Source organism: Mytilus galloprovincialis, chromosome 6 (assembly GCF_965363235.1).
Source record: "Mytilus galloprovincialis chromosome 6, xbMytGall1.hap1.1, whole genome shotgun sequence".
Lineage (NCBI taxonomy): Eukaryota > Metazoa > Mollusca > Bivalvia > Mytilida > Mytilidae > Mytilus > Mytilus galloprovincialis.
Genome location: NC_134843.1, coordinates 14991353 through 15017680, shown reverse-complemented (window position 1 = coordinate 15017680; position 26328 = coordinate 14991353). Strand labels below are relative to the sequence as shown.

The 26328-nt window shown below is 32.8% G+C and overlaps 2 protein-coding genes across 2 annotated transcripts in view; one reads left to right on the top strand and one right to left on the bottom strand.

The window, feature by feature from the left end:
* Positions 1-400: 400 nt before the first annotated feature.
* LOC143079027 (putative oxidoreductase SSP0419) lies at positions 401-5192 on the top strand. Its single transcript, XM_076254136.1, has 6 exons — positions 401-495; positions 2054-2259; positions 2947-3087; positions 3704-3796; positions 4131-4292; positions 5018-5192. The coding sequence occupies exons 1-6, from the start codon at positions 486-488 to the stop codon at positions 5159-5161; spliced, it is 756 nt and encodes a 251-aa protein (XP_076110251.1). The 5' UTR covers positions 401-485; the 3' UTR covers positions 5162-5192.
* A 1946-nt stretch (positions 5193-7138) lies between these two features.
* The window catches only part of LOC143078002 (tetraspanin-1-like), a 67250-nt gene continuing 48060 nt past the window's right edge, over positions 7139-26328 (bottom strand). The window contains exons 4-7 of the mRNA XM_076253036.1: positions 13846-13968; positions 13072-13233; positions 12677-12760; positions 7139-7478 (exon numbers count right to left, since the gene is read on the bottom strand). Of these exons, the coding sequence (XP_076109151.1) occupies positions 7407-7478; positions 12677-12760; positions 13072-13233; positions 13846-13968 (441 nt within the window). The 3' untranslated portion in view covers positions 7139-7406. The remainder of the gene's footprint in view (positions 7479-12676; positions 12761-13071; positions 13234-13845; positions 13969-26328) is intronic.

The following is a 26328-nucleotide window of genomic DNA, read 5'->3' as shown; positions in this document are numbered from 1 at the left end:
ATGACGATGACCATGACTGCGTCTACGTCGAGGAGTCGAGTTGAAAGCAATCTATGTTTCAAATATTAGAACAAAAATCTCTGTATTATAGACTGTGGATTTTCTATAAAAATCTTGGTTTATTTGCCACAAAGTACTCTTTTTCTATTAAATGTAATGAAGCAGTAAATAATAATGCTTTGCATCAAGTTTCCTCTTGGTATATGTTCAAAATGGCCTATCTCTATTATTCATTATAAATGTAGTTTCGATACAAAAAGTTTGAAAAGTTCGTACAAAATTGGCTACAGAAGGGGTCATAAACCTTAACCTATAATACAATAAGAAATCAAATTATTAAAGCTACACTGTCGATTCGTTCTTTCTGTATAACTGAGTTCGGTTGTACACAATTTATTCCGTTTTAAGCGAAGAATCAATTAAATGTCACAAACGTGCTGCATACACACCACGTGATAACAATTGTACCATACGCTATTGTTAACATGGCTTCAGGTGAGATCAGCATTTTTTTTTTAACTTATACCTACCTACTCTGCGGTCAACAGTGCGTATGAAAACTTTATACTGAGTACAATATGCACACAAAGTCATATGAGATATTGCGCAATTGTTAATAAGTTTAATGCTTCACTCTACATCAACATGTATAATAACATAAACAGGGTATCGTACAGGTAAAATTTACACAGCTACAAATCTAATGTTGTTATATTTAGCTAAAATACACACAAATCAACTTGGTCAAGTCACATTCAAATATTTGATATTGAACATGTTCGATTTATCATTAACATGCGTTGACAATCATATAAAGCCTTCAGCGTCTATGAATGTTCCCCAAAGACACCCAGTATTCCGTCTGCAACGTCCAAAAGACTCTAAATATAATGCCTTGTGTATACGGAGATAGAAGGCTTTTTGCACATTAAAAAACTAACAACCTTCTGTTAACTGCGAGGCAGTACAATTTCTGTTTATTTTCAACACATCTGTTTCTCATGCGACCATCCAAATTTTGCGTCCATATTGCCCATTAAACCATTACATGGATTTGTTATTAATCTGTTCTGGTTCTAAACAATCAGATATTATATTGATCCGTACCGTGTGTTGAAAAACAGATCTTGAATCTTCCATTTAATGCTGACAACTTTATTATCATTTACAATCAAAATTCTGTTGTTTATATTTTAAAATAACAAATCGTTTTGATTCTTAATTGAATGTAAGTACAGTTTTTTTGGGGTTTTTAATTAGTCATTTCCGTAATCATAAGAAAGCAACAAAGTTTAACTTCTAAATTGCAGCTTAATTAACAGCACGTACTACCCTTCAAAGGAAGGTTATTCTTACTATACAATATTCTAGTGTCGAGTCATGCAGAATTCAAAATCTGGCTTTTCAAATATAAAGTACAAAGTGTAGCTGAACTAGGATATAGTTGAGGACTAAGGGAATTAATTACGTAACTCGAGAGAAATATAACCAAACGTATAAAAATATAATTTATTATTGTATTTCAAAAGTGTTAACCAAATGAAACCTTAGATAATTGAATATTGATTATAATAGAAAAATTTAAGTATAAAATGTTTAATTGATGACATGTGCACTGTTGATTTTAAATATGTCTGATTGAAGGCAACAGTAGTTTATCTGTATTAAAATGATTTAATAAATTATTTAGAAAGCACAGAAACTTGTCGCTGAAAAAAATATCCTTAGTTACACCTTTCTTTTGAAAAAAACGCAAATCAAGATCAATAAAGGTAAAACAATGTCTGATGGAATCGCATGAACTAAAAAAGGAACGAATCAGAATACGTTGACATGGTAAACATTTCCTGCTGTTCAGACAGACATCACCTGCCATGCGAAACAAGATTCAGTCGAAATGTCACAATCGGGGGAAAAAGAAGACACTTAATTAATATGCAGATCAGACGACTATTCTAGTATCCAAATAAGATCTAATTACGCTTAAACTTGTCGCTTATGGCATGTGAAAAACCCTAATAAATAATCTATTTTATTTTCTTACCCTCGAAAGGTAGCAGTTTAGTAGGTAAGGTGGCCATAGTAACAGGTGCATCAAGTGGAATAGGAAAGGCCACAGGGATAGCTCTAGCGAAAGCAGGAGTTAAAGTGGCTTTAGCAGCCAGAAGAAAAGACAAACTAGAAGAAGTAGCGAAACAAATATCTGAAAATGGAGGAGTATCTATTTGTGTAGAAACGGATGTTACCAAAAGGGATCAGGTATAAAAAAGGTCAAACAATTAGACAATCGTTTGACGCCCAGTAATGAGTATGAGTCTGCTTAAAGAAAAACTTTCATAGCAATAAGCAACCCAAAAATATATTTTTTTAACTTTTCATGTGTCATAATATATTTACAGAGTGTCATCAACGGAAAGAGTCCCTTTTTAGAAGATTGTTCTAAAAATGTGAAATTGGTAATATCGATCTCTTAGGTGCAACATTTTGCCATATCTATATTATTTTGGAATAAAATAGACAATGGAGAAGCCGGAATGTGAATTTGGCAGCTATTTTGTTTCTAGTTCACTGCATATTATATTGTTGTATATACTTATTGTCTCTATAACTATGTCATTAGTTGATGAGAATAAAAATTCATTCAATTCTGTATACTAGTCTTACCTTCTGCTGTTGTCTGTTCTATGGTCGGGTTGTTGTCTCTTTAACACGTTCCCCATTTCCATTCTCAATTTTTATTACAGACATACATCTCGTTGGTGATGCAATTAGATGAATTTGATGAAAAATAATGAATGATTTATATTAGGTTCATGGATCCTAAATATCATTTAGAAATACAGAACTTCCAACTTTGTGCAAATTCTTTTGTATTATGGTAATCTAGACTCGGTAAGATTTGTATTTAGATTATAAGGCCAATATAGTTCACACGTTTTATTACAGATTAAGGCGTTAGTTCATGAAACAATAACAAAATTAGGTCCAGTAGATATTTTGGTAAATAATGCTGGGTTGTGGTATTATAGTCTAATGCAGAACCAAATGGAAGATCTCTGGGAAGAACAGATTGATGTAAACATCAAAGTAAGAAAATAAGAAAGGCTTAATTGCATATGTTCATACACAACAAAACACATTGATTGAATTAACAAATAATTTAAGTTTTCAGGTATTTGTCGTTTTAAGTATAAACCTAGCTTCTTGTACTATTTATTCAACGATAATTTATTACAGTTGTAATGCTGGTCGGTAATATAATTTAACAATTACGTTTTTAATTTTGAATAATTAAGTCGATTTCAGCTCAAAATTGAATTAAAAAATATAAAAAAAAATCGCCCGGAAAATGATAAGATACCTATCCAGCAATCGGAAGATCGGAGAGAGGCACCAGAGACAATACCATGGTCAAAACAGACAAAAAAGTAGGAAAAAATACAATAACTGCATACGAACCAAAGATTTAACAACACGGATGTCCCGTAAAATCAGAGAATAGCTCAGGAGATCCCGAAGGGTGTGCAGTTCCTGTTTCGCCAAAAAATCGAATAACTTTTGAGTTAATAGAAAATTGACGACTTGTAGAAGTATTTGTATTCCATGAACCGGAATTATCTGTTATTTTTTGCATGAATAGACAAATTTATAACGCTCGTCCCTTCAAATTAACAGATACTGATATTTTATTCTTTAATATCAGGGTTTAACCAATTGTGCTGCGGCTGTCCTTGATGGAATGATAAAACAACGTTCCGGTCATATAGTCAATATGTCATCTGATTCTGGTAAAAAGTTAAGTATACACATATTTTCCTTATGTCATATATCACATGTTGGTCTCTACTTTCTTTCTTCTAACCAGTAACCTAGAAAATGTAAACTTGAAAGAAAGAGGAAATGATGAGACTGTTATGGTTGTGTTCTTTTATTATCATAAACTTCGGCCTTAAAATTACACGTTTAAATACATCCTCGATGTTATATTTTACGCAATTAAAAACAAATGGTACGGTCAAAATTTTTGAAATAGTGTGTCTATTAAATAAACGCATGACATACTTAAAATGAAATTTTGCACTTTTGTTTAATTACCACTTGTGTTCTAGTCAAGAATCTTGTTTATACAGGGATACCCGGGTCTAGCAGTTTACACAGGAACTAAGTTTTATGTGGAAGGATTTTCCCAGACGTTACGACAGGAAGTGTGTAAATTCGGAATAAGAGTCACGTGTATCCAGCCGGGAGATGTTTCTGTCGAAGACAGAGACAAGACACATCCCGATCCACAGGTATGTTAATTGAAAAGTGTAACTTTTAGTTAAATAGTCACGTTTCTTTTATATCTTAAGCAATGACAAAGCAAGGTACTTGTTAATAGACAAGATACGTTTCTCAATTTATCCAAATGAAACGATCTACTAGCCTTCGCAACGGAGGCCTAACCCTACTCATGGTGATAAAATGGTAGAAAAGAAACCCGGGAGAATACTATGAGGAGACCAAAACCATCAATCAAAGATAAACAGACATCCATTTGATCAAAAGGAAACGACATAAAGACAAGCATAAGTCCATTTAGATTTCTATTTTAGTCCTTACTTGAACTACTATCTTGAATAAATTTTAATTTCTACTTTGCTGTTATGTAATTTAAGTTTGTTATTGACCAAGCAAGTTGGTATACATCATTCAATCTACACGGCTTTAGTGACCCTGTTTAACCCGAAAGACGTCAGGAGTTCTGGTTAAAAGGTCATTCCGACCGTGCATAGTAAATGATATGTATACGGATTATATTGGCAAATTACTTTTTTTTAGCATATGACGCCATCAATTAACTTTGCTGCGTTGTCTACATGCTTACTTGTTAAAGTAGCTACGTCTCTACTATTGATTCAGAAACAAACATTGAATACTGTTCAGTTCGAATGTTATATGAAGTGTAATTATAAATTTGTGTGTTTTGCCGTAATATTTTGTTCTAGCTTAATAAAAGCGTTAATTGTATTTTCAGTCGAAAGACTTAGACACCGCATACCAAGCCGGAAAACTTCTGGATCCAACAGACATAGCCAATGCTGTATTGTATGCTGTTTCACAGCCGGAAAATGTTGCAATAAATGAAGTTCTTGTACAAAACAGAGAATTCCCTTTATAGACTTTATATCTTAATAAATTGTTTATATATTTGACTTTGTTAAATCTTAACGCCATTTCTGAATCTAAAGCTTTGTGGGTAATATTTGTAAAAGCGAACATAAAATCGTTTTTAATGCTTAAATAAATATCTAAAGATGGAAATTAAACCAATGACCTGACGCTATTTTCATTTTGGAATATCAGTTATAAATAAGATAAGAATAGATAAAATAAAAAAACTTTATTCGGTTCGGAATGAATAAAACAATACAATATATATCAGAAAAACAAAGGATACAGGGTATCCATCCATGACACAAAATCAGTACATGCTCAGCAAAAATACGTAAAAAAATCGTTCGAATTACAGTTACATTGATATTTTCGGGCCTTCTATAGCATACTATGTATCAGTCTTGCTCATTGTCGAAGGCTGTACGGTGGCTTTGATTTGTCAACCTTTACGTAATTTGGTCTCTGGTTGAGAGTTGTTTCATTTTTAGTCAAATCACATCTTATTTTTTATGAATAAAACATGATAATAATAACATGATTAAAACAAAATTTGTTGCCAATGGTGTCTAATTTTAACATGTCTACCAACAACATGTCATAGTATAAAGACTACTTCAATAACAGGTTGACACTAGATTCGTCGAGGGTGTTCGACTCATTATTGTAAATTTCTTTTTGGGGATGTTCAATTGGATTTTTTTTCAATGGAGTATACATTTTGAAGTAAATGCGATCTGCGCATGTTAAATTCCAATAAAGTTTCAAGACTAAAACAAAATGAACAGGGATACAGAAGTCATTATTTGATGAAAAACTTTTATTAAATATAAAAAAAAAAGTGTAGATACCTCACACTTTTTCAATGGAAAATCAAACAAACTATGGTACATTGATTTGTTTTTGAGTGCTAGAATATAAATTGAGCAAACAAACTTTTCTGCTAACATTTGTAACTTGTTTCAATTGTTATCTTGTTTTTGGAATAGTGCTTATACTTGACTTATCAATTAAGGTTATATTTTTTTCCAGTAAGATTTATTTCATGCATGTTCTTGACAATATACCTGTTCATGTTGAACATAGCAGTTCATGTGATAATGGTTATAAATATGGTAAACATACATTTTTTATTCTAATATTACGTGCTTCTTTCGCTTTGAGAATAAATCCATGCTCTAAATCCAATAGAATTTGTTTGCACATGCGTATATTGGCTACTGCAGAATAATGAATTTTGTCAAATTGGCATGCATTTAATATATTTCAATAACTTAAAACTCTTCCAAACTCTTAAATGATGCACATGTTGTTACTTATTCATTTATCATTTATAATGGCTGTCATGTGTTGAAATTCGAAATTGACATTTTTGACCTAGATACAACAACCGCTCATGTTGGCTGTTCAAAACTCCTCCCTCTGAAAAATCACATTGTAAGTCGTTTGCTTGTTTACACACAAAAAAGGAGGTTCATGGAAGAGCCTACACAAGCACTCTTCAATTATACACATCGGACATAGAAATTATCTTGATTGTCCTAATCAGAATCGAAATAATTGATGCAAGCTATACTTTATTCTAGTTTAAAATGGGTAGGCATTATATTCGTGTTATTTAAGCCCTCACGCTCGCTCGGGCAAAAATATTCACGAATATAATGCCTACTCATGCTTAAACTACAATAAAGTATAGCTTGAATCAATTATTTCTTAAACACAAGATTCATCTATGAAGAAGGCAAAAAAAAAAAGAAGATATTTTCAATAACTGTTTATATATCTAATTAAAAACGCTTTTAAGAGAACCAATAAAATTGTTAACAAAACTACTATTATGCTAAAATATAAAGAAGAAAATAAAACATAACATGGGTTTTTAGCTTGATGATTTCAAGCACTTAATCAGAAATACCAATCTTGCATAAACAATGGAGAATAAATTAACACCACATTTGTATTCTTAATAACTAATAGATACTCGAATTGGACGGATTTCTGAATAACAGACATACTTGTAAAATAAAAAAAAAAGCTAAGATAGGACGGATTAATAAAAAATATTCAAAACCGAATATCAAAACTTCTTCTTCTGGAAGATAACTGCAACGGCAATATGCAACAATCAAAAAACTTTTAAATCTAAATCAAGATACGAATATACGAATTGTTTCTGAAATCACTAAAACAATTGTCAAACAAAGGCTAATTCAATCTTTCTACTGCCTCTACTGTGTATTTCGTTCCATTATTTAGATCGAAGAAACTCTATTTTTCTTGTTGATTTGGCTGCAGATCCACAAAGAAAAAAATATACACAAAAGCTGAAATTGTAAAAAAAAAATAGTATCATAAATTTAGGGATTTGTTGTAGGTTTATATATGAGAATATTTGTTATTCTATAAAGTTTGAGACATTTTATTAGACTGTATGTGTGCATTACCGACTAAAACGGGCTCCCGAAAGAAATTTTGAAAAAAAATTTCTTTGTTAAAGAAGAATGGTTCCTAAATAAATGGAGATATGTTTGGCTGAATGGATGTATAAATACCTAGCCACGGCCGGTCGGAATCGGAAAGTTTAATATGATGCAAATTGTATGTAAGGTGATATTCTACATTCATGTGATGGGCAAGATCTTAAGAATTCAACGCCACTACGTTTGTATGTAAATTTTAAATATGAATAGTCAGTTCCAAATTGTGAGATTCTTAAGTAAGATATATAATGAAGTGATAAAATTTTGTGTATGCTGCAGGTTTTTTATTAAGTCAATTTTCACTTTCACTTTCTTTTCTAGGAACTGTTTTTAACGATAGTGCGCGATAACTTGCATTCCATTTTGTCAATGACGCATTCATCAATATGTAAAAGGCACAATTGACATTATTTCTCAGATTGAACGTTACGTGACGAATTCATAGGTAATCTAGTGCCATTGCAGCTGTCCTGTACGTAAGAGCGGCATCCAAGGAAGCGTCATGTGTTATTAACTTATCGCACCGCGGGTAAAATATCACGTTGTGATTGGTTAAACGCTGTCACGTGGTGACCCCCTATTGGTCCGAAGGGGTTTAATAATAGTAAATTTCATAGAGTCAAGTCTACAGTTAATGGTGACGTCATCTAAATTTGTTTAACGACTAACTACTGACCACCTACGGACCTTATCTATCTTCCCGTCAAGGAGTGGACTAATTTTTGAGTGTATATACTCCAGCGTGAGTGAACAGCTAAAAACCTTTAAGTATTTACAGTTAAAATGAGATCTGTATGTACAGTTAAAATCAGTGCTGTAGTTAAGATGTGGAGTAGTGTCCACACGCTGACGTCTTGGATAGCGTGTCGAAAATGTTCAACAGACGGAGAAGCTTGGATGTCTGGAGGTATATTGTTCTATGATATGATAGTGGCAGGAATGAATGAGTACTTAAAGCAATCCAGTTTGGCCCTTATCTGTCTGATGATATTCGACTCGGAACCACGGGTTATGGTGTTATGGGGGTTGAGCAGGTGGTGAACAGGAACTTCTACGACATGATTTATAATTTTGTAGAACATTATAACTCTGTTCCTGGCTCTTCTGTGTTCCAGTGGTTCCCAACCTAGTTGCTGAGTCATTTTGGTTACGCAACCAGGTTCCCTTGAAAAGTACGTAGTCCCCCATTGCAAATCTGGCAGCTTGGCGTTGTACATTTTCTTGGATTTGCTGTTGATGGTAGGGATCCCATACAGCACTGGCATACTAGAGGACAGGCCTCACTAAAGTTGTGTAGACTTGACTTTTAACTTCCTGAGGACAACTCCTGAGGTACCTACGTAGTAATCCAACAGATCTGGAGGCTTTTGCTGTGGTCTGGTTTATATGTTCGCGCTAAGACAGGTCCTTGCTAATGTATAACCCAAGGTATTTCCCGCCTGGAACGCTTTCAAGGGTGTGGCCGTGCATATGGTTATCGCATATGATAGGTTTGCGTTTCTTATGGTGGAACATTTCTGTGGGTGAAATGTCATTTGCCAGTCGTTTTCCCATTTTTCTAGTTTATCTAGGTCGTCTTGCAGCTTAGTGGAATCACTGCTGGATCTAATAGGACGATACAACAGGCAGTCATCAGCAAAAAGTTTAACACTAGAGTTAACAGATTCTGGGAGGTCGTTTATGAAGACGAGAGAGAGCAGGGGTCTCATTACTGTACCTTGTGGTACGCCAGAAACTACCTCTGCTTCGTCTAACATTGTTCCCTCCACTAAGACATGTTGTTTCCTACTGTTCAGGAAGCTCTCCACCCATTAGAGAGTATAATCACTAACTCTGTAGAATTTGAGCTTATAGAGAAGTCGCTTATGTGGCACCTTATCAAAGGCTTTGGCAAAGTCTAATAATATTGCGTCAATTTGTTGGCCATCTGATAGTCCACTTGCCAGTTCATGAACTGTGGCAATCAGCTGTGTTTCACAAGTGCGTTTGGTACGAAATCCTTGTTGTACTGGTGTTAAAATGGAGTGCTCTTCTAAATGTTCAATTATCTTCGAGTGGAGTATGTGCTCAATCACCTTGGAGCAAATTGCTGTAAAAGACACAGGACGGTAGTTTGCCGCTGTACTTTTGTCTCCTTTCTTGAAGAGGGGCACCACATGTGCCATGTGACATTCATCTAGGACTTGCCCTACATTAATTGTTAATCGAAAGATGTGTACAAGAGCAGGCGCTAATTCCGATGATAACTCTTTTAGGAGGCGAGATGATATCGAGTCTGGTCATGTTGCCTTGTTTTTAAGAAGCTTGGCGACACCCGAGGTTCCAATGATAATAGGTGCCATTTGTCGATAGGGACTAGGTTCCTTATCTGGCATTGTGTTAGTATCCTCCTCGGTGATGACCGATTTAAATTGGTTGTTGATGACATTGGCTTTTGTCTTCGGGTCGCTGTGGATCAATCCATCAGTGTTTCTTAGTGGAGCCACGCCTAGGGCCTTCTGTTTCCCCTTTTTTACGAAAGACCAAAACCTTTTTGGGTTCTGATTTGCTTCCAGGCTAATGATGCTGTTGACATATTTGCTGTGAGCCTGTTTCATGTTGCGTTGACATTCTACTTTCAGATGTATATATATGTTACAGGCATTTTCTAAATTTAGGTATTTTGTAAAATGACTGAATTTTAGGCAATTTCTAAAATGCCTAAAGTTGGCGGGCATTTTACAAAATGCCTAAAAAAACCTAGTCATTTTGTAAAATGCCTGAAATTTTTAATGAAAATTTCACAAATTGCCTGGTCTGTTTCAGGCAAATTGTGTAAATATGAAATACATGAAATAGATGATAAAAATATAGTGTAAAGCTACACAAAAGGGTTAAGTAAAATAAATTAAAGATTATTCTTTAAAAATGTAGCCATAATTTTCAACCATTTTCCAAAGTGTACAAAACATACACTTTGTCCGACCCCCCCCCCCCCCCCCCCCCTCAGAAAGTGTACATCAACCATTTTCAGATTTCAAGACAAGAATCAATCATTCCTAATAAAAAGAAGATCCTGTCTATCATTGTTCAGATTCATATCAAAATTTGTATTGAAAATAGATTGAAAAATATCAGGCTGTTTTACTTTTATTTTTTTTAAAAGGCGTACGGTAAAATTTTGATTGTTTAACCCCCTCCACCCAAGTGTACGTTTTGTACACCTTGGAAAATGGTTGACAATTATGGATGACCCCTAACCTTATGGCTGTTGTGACTGGAAAGGAAGAGCATCGTTATCAACTGGGAATTAAAAAAGGAATACTACGTGGACTTTACACCAGGAATCAGTCTGAACTGTCTGACAGTAACTTTATTGCTATTCAACCTGTAAATTATGATAATGAAATATCCTTTAGAAAAGCTGTCAGTAAAGTTTCTTTGTGTAATGGTCAGGGTTACATAAAATGTGGCTGTAGTGCTAGTGGTAAGACTAGATGTAACACTAAACGTTGTCGTTGCAAAAAGTCGGGACAAATGTGTAACAGTCGCTGTCATCCAAACCTTACATGTAGCAACAAATAATTGTCAACTTCACTGTTTATATAAATAATTCAATTACAATTAAAAATCTGTAACTGTAACAACTGCATTCTTTATTTAATGATAGAATAAAAGTATCTATTTTATATTTCAAGTCGTTTAATTTTGAGTACATTATATTCAGTTTTAGTCTTTTAGGCATTTTGTAAAATGCCTTACAATTTTTTCAGGCATTTTATAAAATGCCTGAAAAAAATAGTCAATTTGTAAAATGCCTAAATCATGAAGGTATTTTAGAAAATGCCTAAAAATTTCAGTCATTTTACAAAATGCCTAAATTTAGAAAATGCCTGTAACATATATATACCTGTGAACGTCTCTAGTACTCTTTGTGGCATTTGTTTTCTTAAAAGCGCGGTCTCACCCCTTATGGATATTACTAACCCTCTATGGATCCGAAGGGGGTCAGTAGCGAACCATATAACTTATATTATTATATATCGAATTTGATATGAGGGATTCATGAACAAGTTTTGACATTTGAGTTATCTATCGTTTACTAGCGAAAACATTTGTAATATAAATAACATTATAAATGCATAACATGTATTTACGTTAGTAAGGTAAACATACATTTTCTTTGTATGTTTTACATTGTGTTCTCCTATTTATTTATATTGTAGTCCTGTAATGTTGTGTTGTCATTTAAATGTTATATTTTACATGGCCATAGAAGAGGGAGGTTTGGCATGCCACAAAACCAGGTTCAACCCACCTTTTTTTCCTTTTAAAATGTCCTGTACTAAGTCAGGAATATGGCCATTGTTATATTATAATTCGTTTCTGTGTGTGTTACATTTTAACGTTGTGTTTCCGTTGTGTCGTTTGTTTTCTCTTATTTTTTAGTGTGAATTCACATTACTATAAGACGTGTCACGGTACTTATTTATCCCAAATTCATGTATTTGGTTTTGATGTTATATTTGTTATTCTCATAAGATTTTGTCTAATGCTTAGTCCGTTTCTGTGTGTGTTACATTTTAATGTTGTGTCGCTGTTTTCCTCTTATATTTAATGCGTTTCTCTCAGTTTTAGTTTGTTACCCCGATTTTGTTTTTGTCCATGGATTCATGAGTTTTGAACAGCGGTATACTACTGTTGCCTTTATTTACAAATTGAAATACCGATTTATTAACGATTGACAAAAAACGCTAACCTTTGTAGTCATGATTAAGCTTATAAATTATTCATTATGATATCCATCTAACACTTCGCTGCTGTGGACATAATAACTTGAATAATGTATCAACTTTCACTTCTTAAGACATTAACCACTGGCATGTTTGTACTAGTAATCTCTCAGAAATAGAAAATTCACAATACGAAAAATCCCCACATCTGTCATCATGTTTCATTAGAATTAGGATATACCTGTATTCTTGAACACTTTCATGGAAGCAGAATATAAATATACATTTACTAAATTCATAGTGGTAAAAACTCAATGCAGATCATCCTACCTCAATCACTAGTAGAGCTACACCAATACCAATGACGTATGCTTGGTTGTCCCTCATCATGTCAATTAATGCTACACCACATCTCTGGAAATAACATTAGTGCTAGTAATATTTTGTCAAAAGTAGACAGTGCAAATAAGTTCATTTTGTCACAACCTGCAGCCAGAGAAGATGCGCTGTGAACTATCATAATTATTATTATAATATTATCATTATTTTTTTTTTTAAATATATCAATATATACTACGTTTTCTATGAACAAAGTCTATCATAACATTTTAAACCTTCGAATTATGCCACATTAAAACTGACATTAAAAGAAAACAAACGATTATACATTTTAGCAATCTTGTCTTGAAAAAGGATCAAACAGTTTTATTTATATAAAATGTTACCTTGTTTATATAAGAGTTTGCATCAGACGGACTGTTATTACATGCTTGAATAGCAGTCAGGTCACCAGATTCTAGTACTTTTCTTGATAACCCTTTACAGCAGGATGGTGGTATTTTGTTTGACGTAGCTCCTACTATATTCTCATAGTCGCAACACTTCAACTGAATATGTAGGTTAACTTTATTATATATATATAATATACATTACGTTACATACATCTGTATATACTAGTATACTCGTTTTGATATATTAGAAAATAAATGAAATATGTCACAGATATTTTACAAGATTTACATACATATCCGACAAATTAAAACTGGACAAAATGTTAATTGAACTGTTTTATTTGCTTATATATGATTTAATATATAGAATATATTAAAAATTTTACATTTTTGTATAGATAACACTTGAATAGGTGGAAAATCACTCTCAAAATTGCAATTTCACCTTCATGAAAAACAATTTCTAATTGTTTCCTTTTTTTTTTAAATTCACATAAAAAAAATGCTGGGTCACATATATCGTATTAGACGTTTACATCATTCAATGTAAATACGTCGTAGTAAAATAGCCCCATTCCTAATTTTTTTTTTTTTTTTAATAGATATAAAGGAACATATACTACCGGTATGTTAATGTTTATTACGAAGTTTTTCAGGGGAGCTTCTGCTAGGCGAAAAAAAACCCATCATGCTAGAGGTAGTGTTTATTTGTTTGTGTCAACTGCATCTTTTATTTGAATAAATTACATAAAACTCTAGTTTTCTTACACTGATAAAAACAGCATCAATCAACCTGCTAACAATGTCATCGGCGTCGATCTTTGCGATATCTGCAGGCATTTTATACTTCTTTGTCAAGTTTGAGAATCCTTTAGTAACAGTTTTATCCAACTGAAAGTATACATATATCATTTATGAATTGAGCTGTTCATACAACTACGTATATTTGTCTGTCAGTAACTATGCATATATAGTTGTCAGTAACTGCGAGTACTCTTAGATCTGTACTTATTGTATTTTTGTTGTTGGGATGTACTTTTAATCATTACTTATTTGTATTTTTATCCATCTGATGAATTAAGCTTTTTATAACTGATTTTTATAGTTCGCTCATATGTTGTACTGTTTCACCACTGTCCCAGGTTAGGAGAGGGTTGGGATCCCGCTAACATGTTTAAGCCCGCCACATTTTGTATGTATGTGCTTTTCCCAAGCCAGGTGCCTGTATTTCAGTGGTTGTCGTTTGTTTATGTGTTACAAATTTGTTTTTCGTTAATTTTTTGTATATAAATTTGGCCCTTATGTTTCTCGTTTGAATTGTTTACTTTATAAAAATGGAAAAAAAAAACATGTATGGTAAGGCCACACCAATTTGATTCCTTGTTCGACGGACCCGCCCGCACCTATTTTTTTCAAAACAGATTTTTTTTTTTTTTTTTATATTCCCGCTTCCCGCATCCGGAAATGTAATCATGTCCATTTCCCGCACCGTTTTTTTTTTTTTTTTTGTAAATATTATAAAAAGATATCAACATTTGTTTTTAAAATCACAGTCTAACCGGTATATTACGATTTTAAACATAAAAGCACCAGACCACACTGTGTAAATATCTGTGAGAATATTTTTTTCAATATGAAACCTATTTATCCAAAGAGAGAGTGCTCCGAAATAAATTGAAATACCTGTAAAGAACAAAAAAATGGTTTCTTTCCCCCTTACTTATATTCCCAATCAAAAAATGTTCGTTTTTAGAATTAAGTACAGAGAACTTCTGAAGGATTTGCCTTTAACTGCAATTATATTGTATGCTGGCGAAACAAAACTATTCATAGCCGCTGCATGTTTATGCACCTGTCCTGATTGATTCAGGAGCCTGTCGTTCGGCAGTTATTGTTTGTGGATGTTGTTCATTGGTATTTTCCCGTTTGGATATATAAATTAGATCGTTTGTTTTCCTGTTCGAATTGTGTACGCTAATAATTTTGGGGTCCTTTAAAGCTTGCTGTTTGGTCTGTATTAAAGCCCTGTGTAAAAGGTCGTACTTTGACCTGACAGTGTGTTTGTTATTATCAGGTTGAGAACAACCCTCCTTCAGACAAGGAGTCATTTTACTGATGTAGACAAGAAAATAGAAATACCAAGGATTTGTACCATAGTTCTTCCATACAAAACCTTTTAAAACTTAGAATTTTGTACTCAAAAAGAGGAGAGTTACATTCCACTTATTTTGAATAATATTAAACTGTTAAAGTAAATGTGTTAATTTAACATGGTTAAAGTCCAGAAATATTACAAAATTCTTGGACATGTTTTGACCATTTAATACTAGATAGATATATAGTTCTTTGAGAAAATATGAGCCCTTTTGAACAAACAAATATATTATAACGTATATTGATCCCTCATAAAACATGTAAAAGGGATATTTATAACATAAAGGGTTTGTCCCCAAACTGATTATGACTTCGATGGAGAATTGTCTCGTTGTCAGTCACACAAACATCATTTGTACATAGACCAGATTTAATTATTAGAATTTATGTAATATACATAAATTCGGTTATTCTAGTGGAAAGTTTTAATATCGTCCGTTGCAGTGCTCTCCTTTATAAATGCATATATAGTCGATAAGCTGTATAGTGGTGACGTCAATTTGACGTTAGCGTTCTTTTAAACTTTGAGCTGCAAGTGAACAAACGTGTAATTACAATACAGAGAGAAGTATTTTGAAAATATCAAGTGGAATTACTATAGTGGATATTAAAGTTGGTATTTTATATATGTATAATAGGCAAAGAGATATAATGGATAATACAAAAAATTGTTTTAATTAAAATATTGTAAAATAGTTAGAAATTGTTGAATTTCGAAACGGCGTGGCCGCCACGTGGTGCCGAATATGAAGAAAAAAGAAAAAATATTTAATCACAATACGACTTAAGTACCGGTCTTTGTAAGAATCATGCAGGTTCCTGTTGATGGGCGATTCATGACCCCTCTTCAAATGTCTTTATAGTGTAACAAAATGGGGGTTCTTTGAAATGGAACTTGTTTTCCCTAAAATTGTGTGATGATGTTGTTAAAACCTTACCGTTTATTGACTGTTTTTATTTTATATTTCTTGTACAACTTTGTGTAAACATTGTTAACTTTTTATTATTCTTAACGTCCATGTTTTGAATTTATATTCGGAACTCCCCTCGATTGTTCATGTCAAATGAAGTACATAAACGTTTACCAATCGTTCCGAACATTATTTTGGTAATTACCAATTCCGGTTTTGGTAATTTAGGTATTTTACCTAAATGGTAAATGGTAAACCATTTCGGTAAATGGTAAACCATTTTGGTAATGGTTTACCGAAGTATAAATACGGTGGAGAAAACCGATAAGACTTCAGTACGACTTTACCCTGGGCAAGTGACACACGCTAATTCCAAGCGATTAAATAACCAGAAATAACCAGACTATTTCCGTATAATGTTGGCTTGTTAGTTCCATAACAAGTTGTATTAGAGAATTACTTCTCGAGAGAAACGTTATCTTTTGACATTGAATTTGCGTTACCATTTGCCGATTACTTTACGTAAACTTTCTAGGTATTTATGTAATATAGTTCCGCTATCCATTTTCTTTACGATATTCTAATAAAGTAAAGTATTTATTTGTTAAACTAGAATACTGTTACTTAAGTTATTTATTATGTGTACGAATTGCTGATATTTATTGCACGTAAATACAAGTTGATTTTTATTCGACGAGTTTGTTATTCTTACAAAAACCTAAACGGAACCAAACTAAGATCTATCAGAATACCGCAACGTACCACAAAACCTATACAGAACCAACTGTAGATCTACCCGAATACCACGATACCAGAGAACCACGTTACCAAAGAAGAGTCGCCAGTTATAACTTTAGTTCATATATTCCATTCTTATAGCAACACACTAAGGGTTCCAATATTTAAAGTTAACATCAAAGCTTGACCGCTCGGTTATCGTTACAGTGGTGGCAGCGGTGGGATGTACCTACATTTTTATATTCTTACAATAAGTTGAATAAAATTTTAAGATAAGGCATAAATAAAATAAGTAAAATGGATAGCGCGGAAAATAGATTTGAAACACCTAGGTTAACTGCCCAGGGTAGACCAGTACTCCCCCGATCTCGGTCCTGTGAAACTTTCCATGATCTGACGCCGACCGGAGAGATAAGCATAAGAGTGAACCAAGATCAATGGCCCTCACAAGAGAATACAGATAGATACGAAAAGGATGGTATACACCATACTGACAAAAGGCCATTGTCAGAAGGTCTATCACCATCAACGAAAGTGGCCATTGACCAAGCGAAAAATAAGGAAGTTTCAAATAGGGCAACGGTTGTGCATTTGGAACCAAATGCGACGTGTCCGGTAAAACAGAATCTTGGTGAAGAGTCAAGCACTCTTTATAACCATGCTGCCAGGTCTAGGTATGGGTTTTGGAGTCAGAAAGCAGAGGGTTCTACTATGGCAGCGGGTACTGTTATAGCAGAGGGTTATGCTGAAGCAGAGGGTACTGCTGAGGCAAAGGGTTCTGCTGAGGGAGACTCCGGGAATACAAGACGAGGCGCAACGTCTTGTGAATCCAGATGGGATTCGGGAGATTTACCTAGGACTTTGGACCGGGGCGTACTCCATAATATGGGGGCAACGTACCAAGCTTTACCTTTGACGTCCCGCGGACGATTCAGAGTTGGGGTTAACAGGACCGACCATGAACACCGTACTGATGAAATGACCAGTAATTTAAATTATTCTGGCATTAGCAATAAACCAATTTTTGACCATGATTATGATATAAACTTACAAAATACAAACTTTTACAAAAAGAAACCAGTGCTTTATGATGGAGAGACTAATTGGGAAGACTATTTAGTTCAGTTTGAATTAATTGCAGCAATTAATAAATGGTCTGACCTAGAGAAAGCTTTAGAATTAGCTACTAGCTTAAGAGGTACCGCCCAAAGTATTTTAACCAATTTAAAACCAGAGATGCGGACCAATTTTGTACAACTGACTGCAGCTTTAGCGTCACGTTTTCAACCAGAAAACCAAGCAGAAATGTACCGGGCGCAAATGAAAAGTAAAATACGCGGTCGCACAGAGCAAATACCTGTATTAGGCCAAGACATAAAACGTCTAGTAAGATTAGCGTATCCATCAGCTCCAATGGAAGTTAGGGATTATTTAGCACGTGATTGTTTTATTGATTCTCTAAATGATGCTGACATGGAATGGGCTATTTTCCAGGCCAAAGCAAAAAATATTGATAACGCCATTCGAGTAGCTCTTGAGTATGAAGCCTTCCAAAACAATAGACGTAAATTACGACACTAAGCCAATCCGTGCTGTAAATAAATATATAATAATTTTGATTTAGATAGGGATTTGTCTGAACAATTTGATGACATTTCAGGTCGTCTTTCAAAAATTTAATATAACAGAAATAACAATTTTTAATTCCAAGAAATAAAAGTGGTAGACCAAATGACTGGTCGGGGAAACTATTAGTAACTGAAACTGAGTACCAAGTTTTAGCTGAGACTAATTATGATTTATAGGAGAGTCCAATAATTTTTAAAAAATTGAGTCAGATAAATATATACTGATAGTTTATATGTAATTGTCAATGTTTTTGACATAGAATTAAATTGTTTGATTGATACCAGGTCCATTGTATGTGGGTAGTTTTTTTTATTATTTGTTATTCATCCATGAATAATACCATGTCCAAGATTGTGAAGACAGTGTTAACCAATACACGTAGTGGGATACCCCTGCATGACTAATGGAAGCGTAGTTATGACGATGGGGACTGCTGTATTACCAACACAGTCTGATAAATACTCGGTATCGTGTCTCATTATTGCTGACATAGATATACTTGTATCAATGATTATTGAGTTTGATTTTTATAGATAAAAGTCCATGTATTTATTGGATAAGGGAAAGAGTTTTTGTAGATTAAATGTAATATTATTTCAGATTTTTATTGATATTGTGTACATTTGATGATTGTTGTGTAATATGTAATTTGTTTTCAGGAAAATTATTTGTAAATAGCGCAATATGATCATTCGTCCCGCAGAGAATATTTGATGGTGCTCTATAAACATTTGTCAGAATACACAGAATCATCATAGTATTTCTGATGCGAGAACATGCATAACGAGAAGAAGAAGTGTTGCTGTTTAATGAACATTCGTCTAGAACGTCAAGTGAAGAAGATTTGTCAGTACTCTATATAAACATTTGTTAAAAATAAGCAGAACTCGTAATATTTTATGAACTTTCGTAATGAGAAGAAGATGTGTTGGTGTTTTATGAACATTTGTCAAGTGAAGAAGATATGTCTGTGTTCTATAAACATTTGTTAAAATAAACAGAACTCGTGTTTTATGAACAATCGTCATGTGAAGAAGAAATGTTGGTGCTATATGAACATTTACAAAATTAAAAGATCATAAAGAACTGTGCGGAAGCTTCAACTTTGCGGGAAGATGAAAATGAACAATGTACACTCAGAAGATTGTATTTATATTTGATCAAATATTGTTTTATAATTTTGAATATGTATGCTATAGAATATTTTAATGAAAAATATTGGAGAACTTGTTTTAAATTTTAGGGAATGGCTATTCATGTTTGAGGGCAAACATTATTTTTCAAAGGTGGGGAGAGTGTAACAAAATGGGGGTTCTTTGAAATGGAACTTGTTTTCCCTAAAATTGTGTGATGATGTTGTTAAAACCTTACCGTTTATTGACTGTTTTTATTTTATATTTCTTGTACAACTTTGTGTAAACATTGTTAACTTTTTATTATTCTTAACGTCCATGTTTTGAATTTATATTCGGAACTCCCCTCGATTGTTCATGTCAAATGAAGTACATAAACGTTTACCAATCGTTCCGAACATTATTTTGGTAATTACCAATTCCGGTTTTGGTAATTTAGGTATTTTACCTAAATGGTAAATGGTAAACCATTTCGGTAAATGGTAAACCATTTTGGTAATGGTTTACCGAAGTATAAATACGGTGGAGAAAACCGATAAGACTTCAGTACGACTTTACCCTGGGCAAGTGACACACGCTAATTCCAAGCGATTAAATAACCAGAAATAACCAGACTATTTCCGTATAATGTTGGCTTGTTAGTTCCATAACAAGTTGTATTAGAGAATTACTTCTCGAGAGAAACGTTATCTTTTGACATTGAATTTGCGTTACCATTTGCCGATTACTTTACGTAAACTTTCTAGGTATTTATGTAATATAGTTCCGCTATCCATTTTCTTTACGATATTCTAATAAAGTAAAGTATTTATTTGTTAAACTAGAATACTGTTACTTAAGTTATTTATTATGTGTACGAATTGCTGATATTTATTGCACGTAAATACAAGTTGATTTTTATTCGACGAGTTTGTTATTCTTACAAAAACCTAAACGGAACCAAACTAAGATCTATCAGAATACCGCAACGTACCACAAAACCTATACAGAACCAACTGTAGATCTACCCGAATACCACGATACCAGAGAACCACGTTACCAAAGAAGAGTCGCCAGTTATAACTTTAGTTCATATATTCCATTCTTATAGCAACACACTAAGGGTTCCAATATTTAAAGTTAACATCAAAGCTTGACCGCTCGGTTATCGTTACAATATTTTGTGTATGATGAAGGTATGGTATGAAAATAAGTTTTCTGTATTAATTTTTTCTTTTCAACTTTGGTTGCCATGGAAACCATCCTTACAAAATTTTGCCTAAATACGTCCATAAGTAGCCTTTGAAAATTGAAATATAATGGATTTTAAAGAACCATAGAAATAAAGTTAATCAATACAAACAATATGTATATTTACAGTATTGACGAACACAACCCCAAACTATACAAAAACGTTAAAATTTTGAATTTACTAAATGGTTTGTTTCCATAGCAACCATTTAAAAATGTGTTAAAATTCGAAAATGAAAAATTTCAAAAACTTTAAAATTTTAAATCTGTTTATCTCCCAAGACCAACAATACCATGACATGTCATTGACAAATTTTGAAAGACCACATTCTATATATTCAGAAAATAAAAAGAAAGTCGTGTGTTTTTTTTTTCTTTAAAAAAATAATTTTAGTCAAAAATTGTCAATTTTCACCAAAATTCAGATTACCAAACAGATGAATACTGAAACATTTTGAACTTAAAAAGCTAAAACATTCCATTTATGCGTGCATTCCTGACACAAATTTGGTAATTATAAATGAGAAAATATGATTGATAGAGATATTTTTGTAGAGAAGGACATTTTTTCTTTCTGGGCATGGTGCCCCCCCTTTTTTTCAAAATTCAAAAAATCATTAATAAATTTAAAAGATGGAATTCAATTGTGAACATTTTGAGCATTAAAACATGAAATTTCTTCAAAGGGTGAGGCCAATAATAGAACCCCCTACACCATTTTTATATATTAGATTTTTTTTTAGAAATGTGGAATGTGTCAAAGAGAGAACAACCCAAACAGAAATTTAAAATCTTTAGATTCTATTTCATGGTCTTTAAAATTGACTCTAAAGAACCTGAATCGATCACCTGTAATTTTTGGTTAAATCTTGCATCAATGATTATTTGTCCCTTCAATATATATCAATGAGTGGCTTAACAATTCCATTTAAATGTTCTTTGTATCTGTCGTTTTTTCTTCAAAAGCAAAAAATGAATTTTACCCCTATGTTCCATTTTAGCCAATATAACGCCAACTTAATTCTAGATATCCTAAGGATCATTCAGTTTATAAGTTTTACTGGAATTGGTTAAGTAGTTTCAGTGGAAATGTTTCAAATATTTTACACCGGACAGACGACAACGGAAGCAAAGTGATGGCAAAATTCACAGTTCCTTTGAAACGGTGACCTAAAAAAACTATGTCCGTTCTATCAGAAATAAACTGAAAATAAAAAATAAAAAATTTGTACCATCAAGAGCGCTAACAAGGCAACTTTCCATAAATTTTAATATTTTTAAGGGTCATAACTCTTTAAAAAAAGTCAATTGTCCATGATTATAGAACTCATCCGAGATATTGTTGATATTAATCTAGTGTATAAGTTTTATTAAAAATCTGGCAAGAATTGTACCTGTGGGAGCGTTAAAGGGGCTATTTTCCATAAATTTATTATTTTCAAGGGTTATAACTGTTTTTATAAAAGTCGATTGACCACCAATATTTAACTTGTTTGAGATATTGCTTATAATAACCTAAAGTATTAGTTTCGTAAAAATCACATAATTTGTACATGTGCGAGCGCTGCAAGGACAGCCAGATAGACAAAAGGACGGTTGGCAATCAACATTTTAAGCGCACCATGTTTAAACGAAAAAAATTAAGTTCTTATTTCGATTTTTTTTAATTGAAAATTTTTTGGTCGTATATTGGTATCAAGTGGGCGTCGTCGTCGTCCGAAGACATTTGGTTTTCTCACTCTAACTTTAGTAAAAGTAAATTGAAATCTATGAAATTTTAACACATGGTTTATGACCATGAAAGAAAGGTTGGGATTGATTCTTGGTGTTTTGGTGTTAACAGTTTAGGAATTAGGGGCAAAAAAGGGCCCAAATAAGCATTTGTCTTGGTTTTCGCACAATAACTTTAGTTTAAGTAAAAAGAAATCTATGAAATTTTAACATAAGGTCTCTATGACCACAACAGGAAGGTTGGGATTGATTTTGGGAGTTTTAGTCACAACAGTTTAGGAATTAGGGGCCAAAAACAGGTACCAAATAAGCATTTTTCTTGGTTTTTGCATAATAACTTAAGCATAAGTTAATAGAAATCTATGAAATTTTAACACAAGGTTTATAACCACAAAAGGAAGGTTTGGATTGATTTTGGGAGTTTTGGTCCCAACGAATTAGGGGCCAAAAGGGTCCAAAATTAAACTTTGTTTGATTTCATCAAAACATTAATTATTGGGGTTCTTTGATATGCCATATCTAACCGTGTATTCAGATTCTTAATTTTTGGTCCTGTTTTCAAATTGGTCTACATTAAGGTCAAAAGGGTCCAAAATTAAACTTAGCTTGATTTTAACAAAAAGTGAATTCTTGGGGTTCTTTGATATGCTGAATCTAAACATGGTCATAGATTTTTGATTATGGGCCCAGTTTTCAAGTTGGTCCAAATCGGGGTCCAAAATTATTATGTTAAGTATTGTGCAATACCTCTGCGGTCGTATAAAGCTGCGCCCTGCGGAGCATCTGGTTTATTTATAAAAATACTATTTTTGATATAACAAAAATAAAAAAATAAAATATTTTTTTTGTCTTATAATAAATCAGTGGTTTTGATAAGATAATAACACTCTGTAAAGATTAGACAAATGGGACAGTTTTAATCTTGGTACAGTGTTTCCAATTTCATTATCTATGGAAAATACATTGCCTTGTATCGTTTCTTTTGTGGACTAGTATACTATTGCGCAGAGTCAGATTATAATGGCTGTTACTATTTACCTCCCATGTAAATCGACATGTATCGAAACCTTTATGCAAACACTTATTTGTCACTATGTCGATTTAACTGTGCTAAAATTGAAATTGAAGAAGAACTACAGAACCTTTCTTTTTATTCTAATATATAATAATCTAACTTATCTAAAAGATTTGAAATAAATGCGGAATGTGTCCATTGGACACAGATGATGCTCCCGCTTCCATATCATAAAAGTTATAAACGGACATGACTGAAGACACTTACCAATTGTGTACTAACTTTTATGGTGATAAGAATTGTGTAAAAGTTTCGTAACATTTGGTTGAGGCAAACTAAAGAATAAAATACAAAACAAAAAATTCAGCAACTTTTTCCCTCTATAAAGAGGCATTGCATAGAACAGTGAAAGTTACACCACCAAAATTCAAAGTTGATCTGCATTTGGTGGTTTTAAGCATTGTGTATAATTTTAATAACATCTGGTAAAGACAAACTAAAGTTAAAGAACAGAAACGGAAATTCAGCAATATTTCTATTTGTAAAGGGGCATAACTCTTGGACGGTTTAAGTGACACCACCAAACTTAGTCTTGTTTTATGGTAATAAGCAATGTGATTAAGTTTCATAACATTTGGTTGAGGCAAACTAAAGATAGAGAACAGAAACCAACGTTGGGACATACTGACGGACGGACAAGGGTAAACCTTAATGCCCCCTCCGCCACTGCGGGGGCATAAACATATGTAAATATAACAATTGATTAAATTAGGCAAAATTCAAGAATGGTCATTGCACATGGTTGTCATAAAGGTTTGAGAATCAAAACAGTATACAATAGTTCGGACCAGCAAATTTTCCTCAGGGCCACAAGGAAAATATTTTTGAGAACCATAAAAAAACGTGATTATTCTGCGGTATACAAATAATAATTCAGTTATTTAAAAAAAAAAAAGACAAGCTGTCCTTTTCCACCATATACAATAGAAACATTGACAAATTCTTGCACAATTTAATGTAGATCGTTGGTATATATTTCCTCAGATAGAACATGTAGAATTTGTATGCCCCCACTGTAGCAAAGGGGGCATTAAGTTGTACCCTTGTCTGTAAGTACGTCCGTTTCAGACTTATACCCTTATACAAATGGAAAAAAAATGCTGACTTTTTTGTTTCCGTTCTCTAACTTAAGTTTGCCACAACCAAATGTTTTGAAACTTACACACAATGCTTATTTCCATAAAATTCAGAACAGTTAGAATGTTATTGGTGTAACAGGTACTGTCAATAAGTTATGCCCCTTTAAAAATGGAAAAAATGCTGAATTTTCCGTTTCCGTTCTCTTTTTTTCGTCTGTCTGACATAGTTCATCTTACCCTGACCTCATTTTCTTAGAACATTGATAATGTTAAGTTAATATGATACTTGTATTAAAATCTTTACATAACACTTGCAGAGTTTCAAAAGTAATTCAATTATAAATAAAACCAACCAGACATTTCAGGGTGAGTCTTCTTGTTTAGTCTAGGGTTAAAGTTTTTAAAGCATCAATCTGTTTCAAAAACCAACAATGAGTTGCATTAAATTGTTACTGTAACTTCTTTATAGCCATTTTGAAAGAGAAAGGATCCTGAGCTATTTTTTTTAAATGTTCATTAAGATTTGTTTTATAGATAATCATGTTATGCTCATTGTTGAAGGATATACGGTGATCTTCTTTTGTTTATTTCTATGTCTTTGCTCTCTGGTTGAGAGTTAATTGTCTCATTGACAATTACAACACATCCTCTTATCTTTATACATAGACTTACTAGTAATTAAGTTTTGAATTCAACTTTATTCTTTTTCACTGACAGCATCAGTCTTAGACACGACAACGGGTTATGCGTATTACCATTTTTTTTTAAACTTCTGAGAAATCTTACATATAAGATTGAAGGGAGGGGGTATATATGCTGCCCTCAACTTTAGAAGTTGCGTTATGCTTAAATTCTTAAAATACTTAGTTCACAAGTAAACACAATGAGATATTACATTTCTTTCAACAAATTTTATAATTTTGAAAAAAAAATAAAAAAAAAATCGAAAAAAAAGGGGGGTGCACCATACCCAGAGTGATGATTTTTTCATTTTGTACAAGTATATCTTCATTTATCATATATTCTCGTTTAAAATTAACAAATGTGTGTCAGAAATGCACATATAAATGGAATGTTTTAGCTTTTTAAGTTCAAAATTTTTCATTATTCATCTGATTGTTAATCTGAATTTTGGTGAAAATTGACAATTTTTGACTAAAATTATTTTTTTAAAGAAAAAAAAACACACGACTTTCTTTTTATTTTCTGAATATATAGAGTGTTGTCTTTCAAAATTTGTCAATGACATGTCATAGTATTGTTGGTCTTGGGAGATAAACAGATTTAAAATTTTAAAGTTTTTGAAATTTTTCATTTTCGAATTTTAACACATTTTTAAATGGTTGCTATGGAAACAAACTATTTAGTAAATTCATAATTTTAACGTTTTTATATAGTTTGGGGTTTTGTTTGTCAATACTGTAAATATACATATTGTTTGTATTGATTAACTTTATTTCTATGGGACTTTAAATTCCCTTATTTTAAATTTTCAAAAAGGGTCTTTTTTCACATATTCAGGCAAAATGTTGATTTGGTGGTTACCATGGCAACGGGCATAATACAGGGAA

Excerpts from the sequence above, each read along its gene's own strand:
- LOC143079027 (XM_076254136.1), top strand. Across the intron at positions 2,260-2,946 it reads ATGTTACCAAAAGGGATCAG|ATTAAGGCGTTAGTTCATGA; the intron begins GTATAAAAAAGG and ends GTTTTATTACAG. Across the intron at positions 3,088-3,703 it reads AGATTGATGTAAACATCAAA|GGTTTAACCAATTGTGCTGC; the intron begins GTAAGAAAATAA and ends CTTTAATATCAG.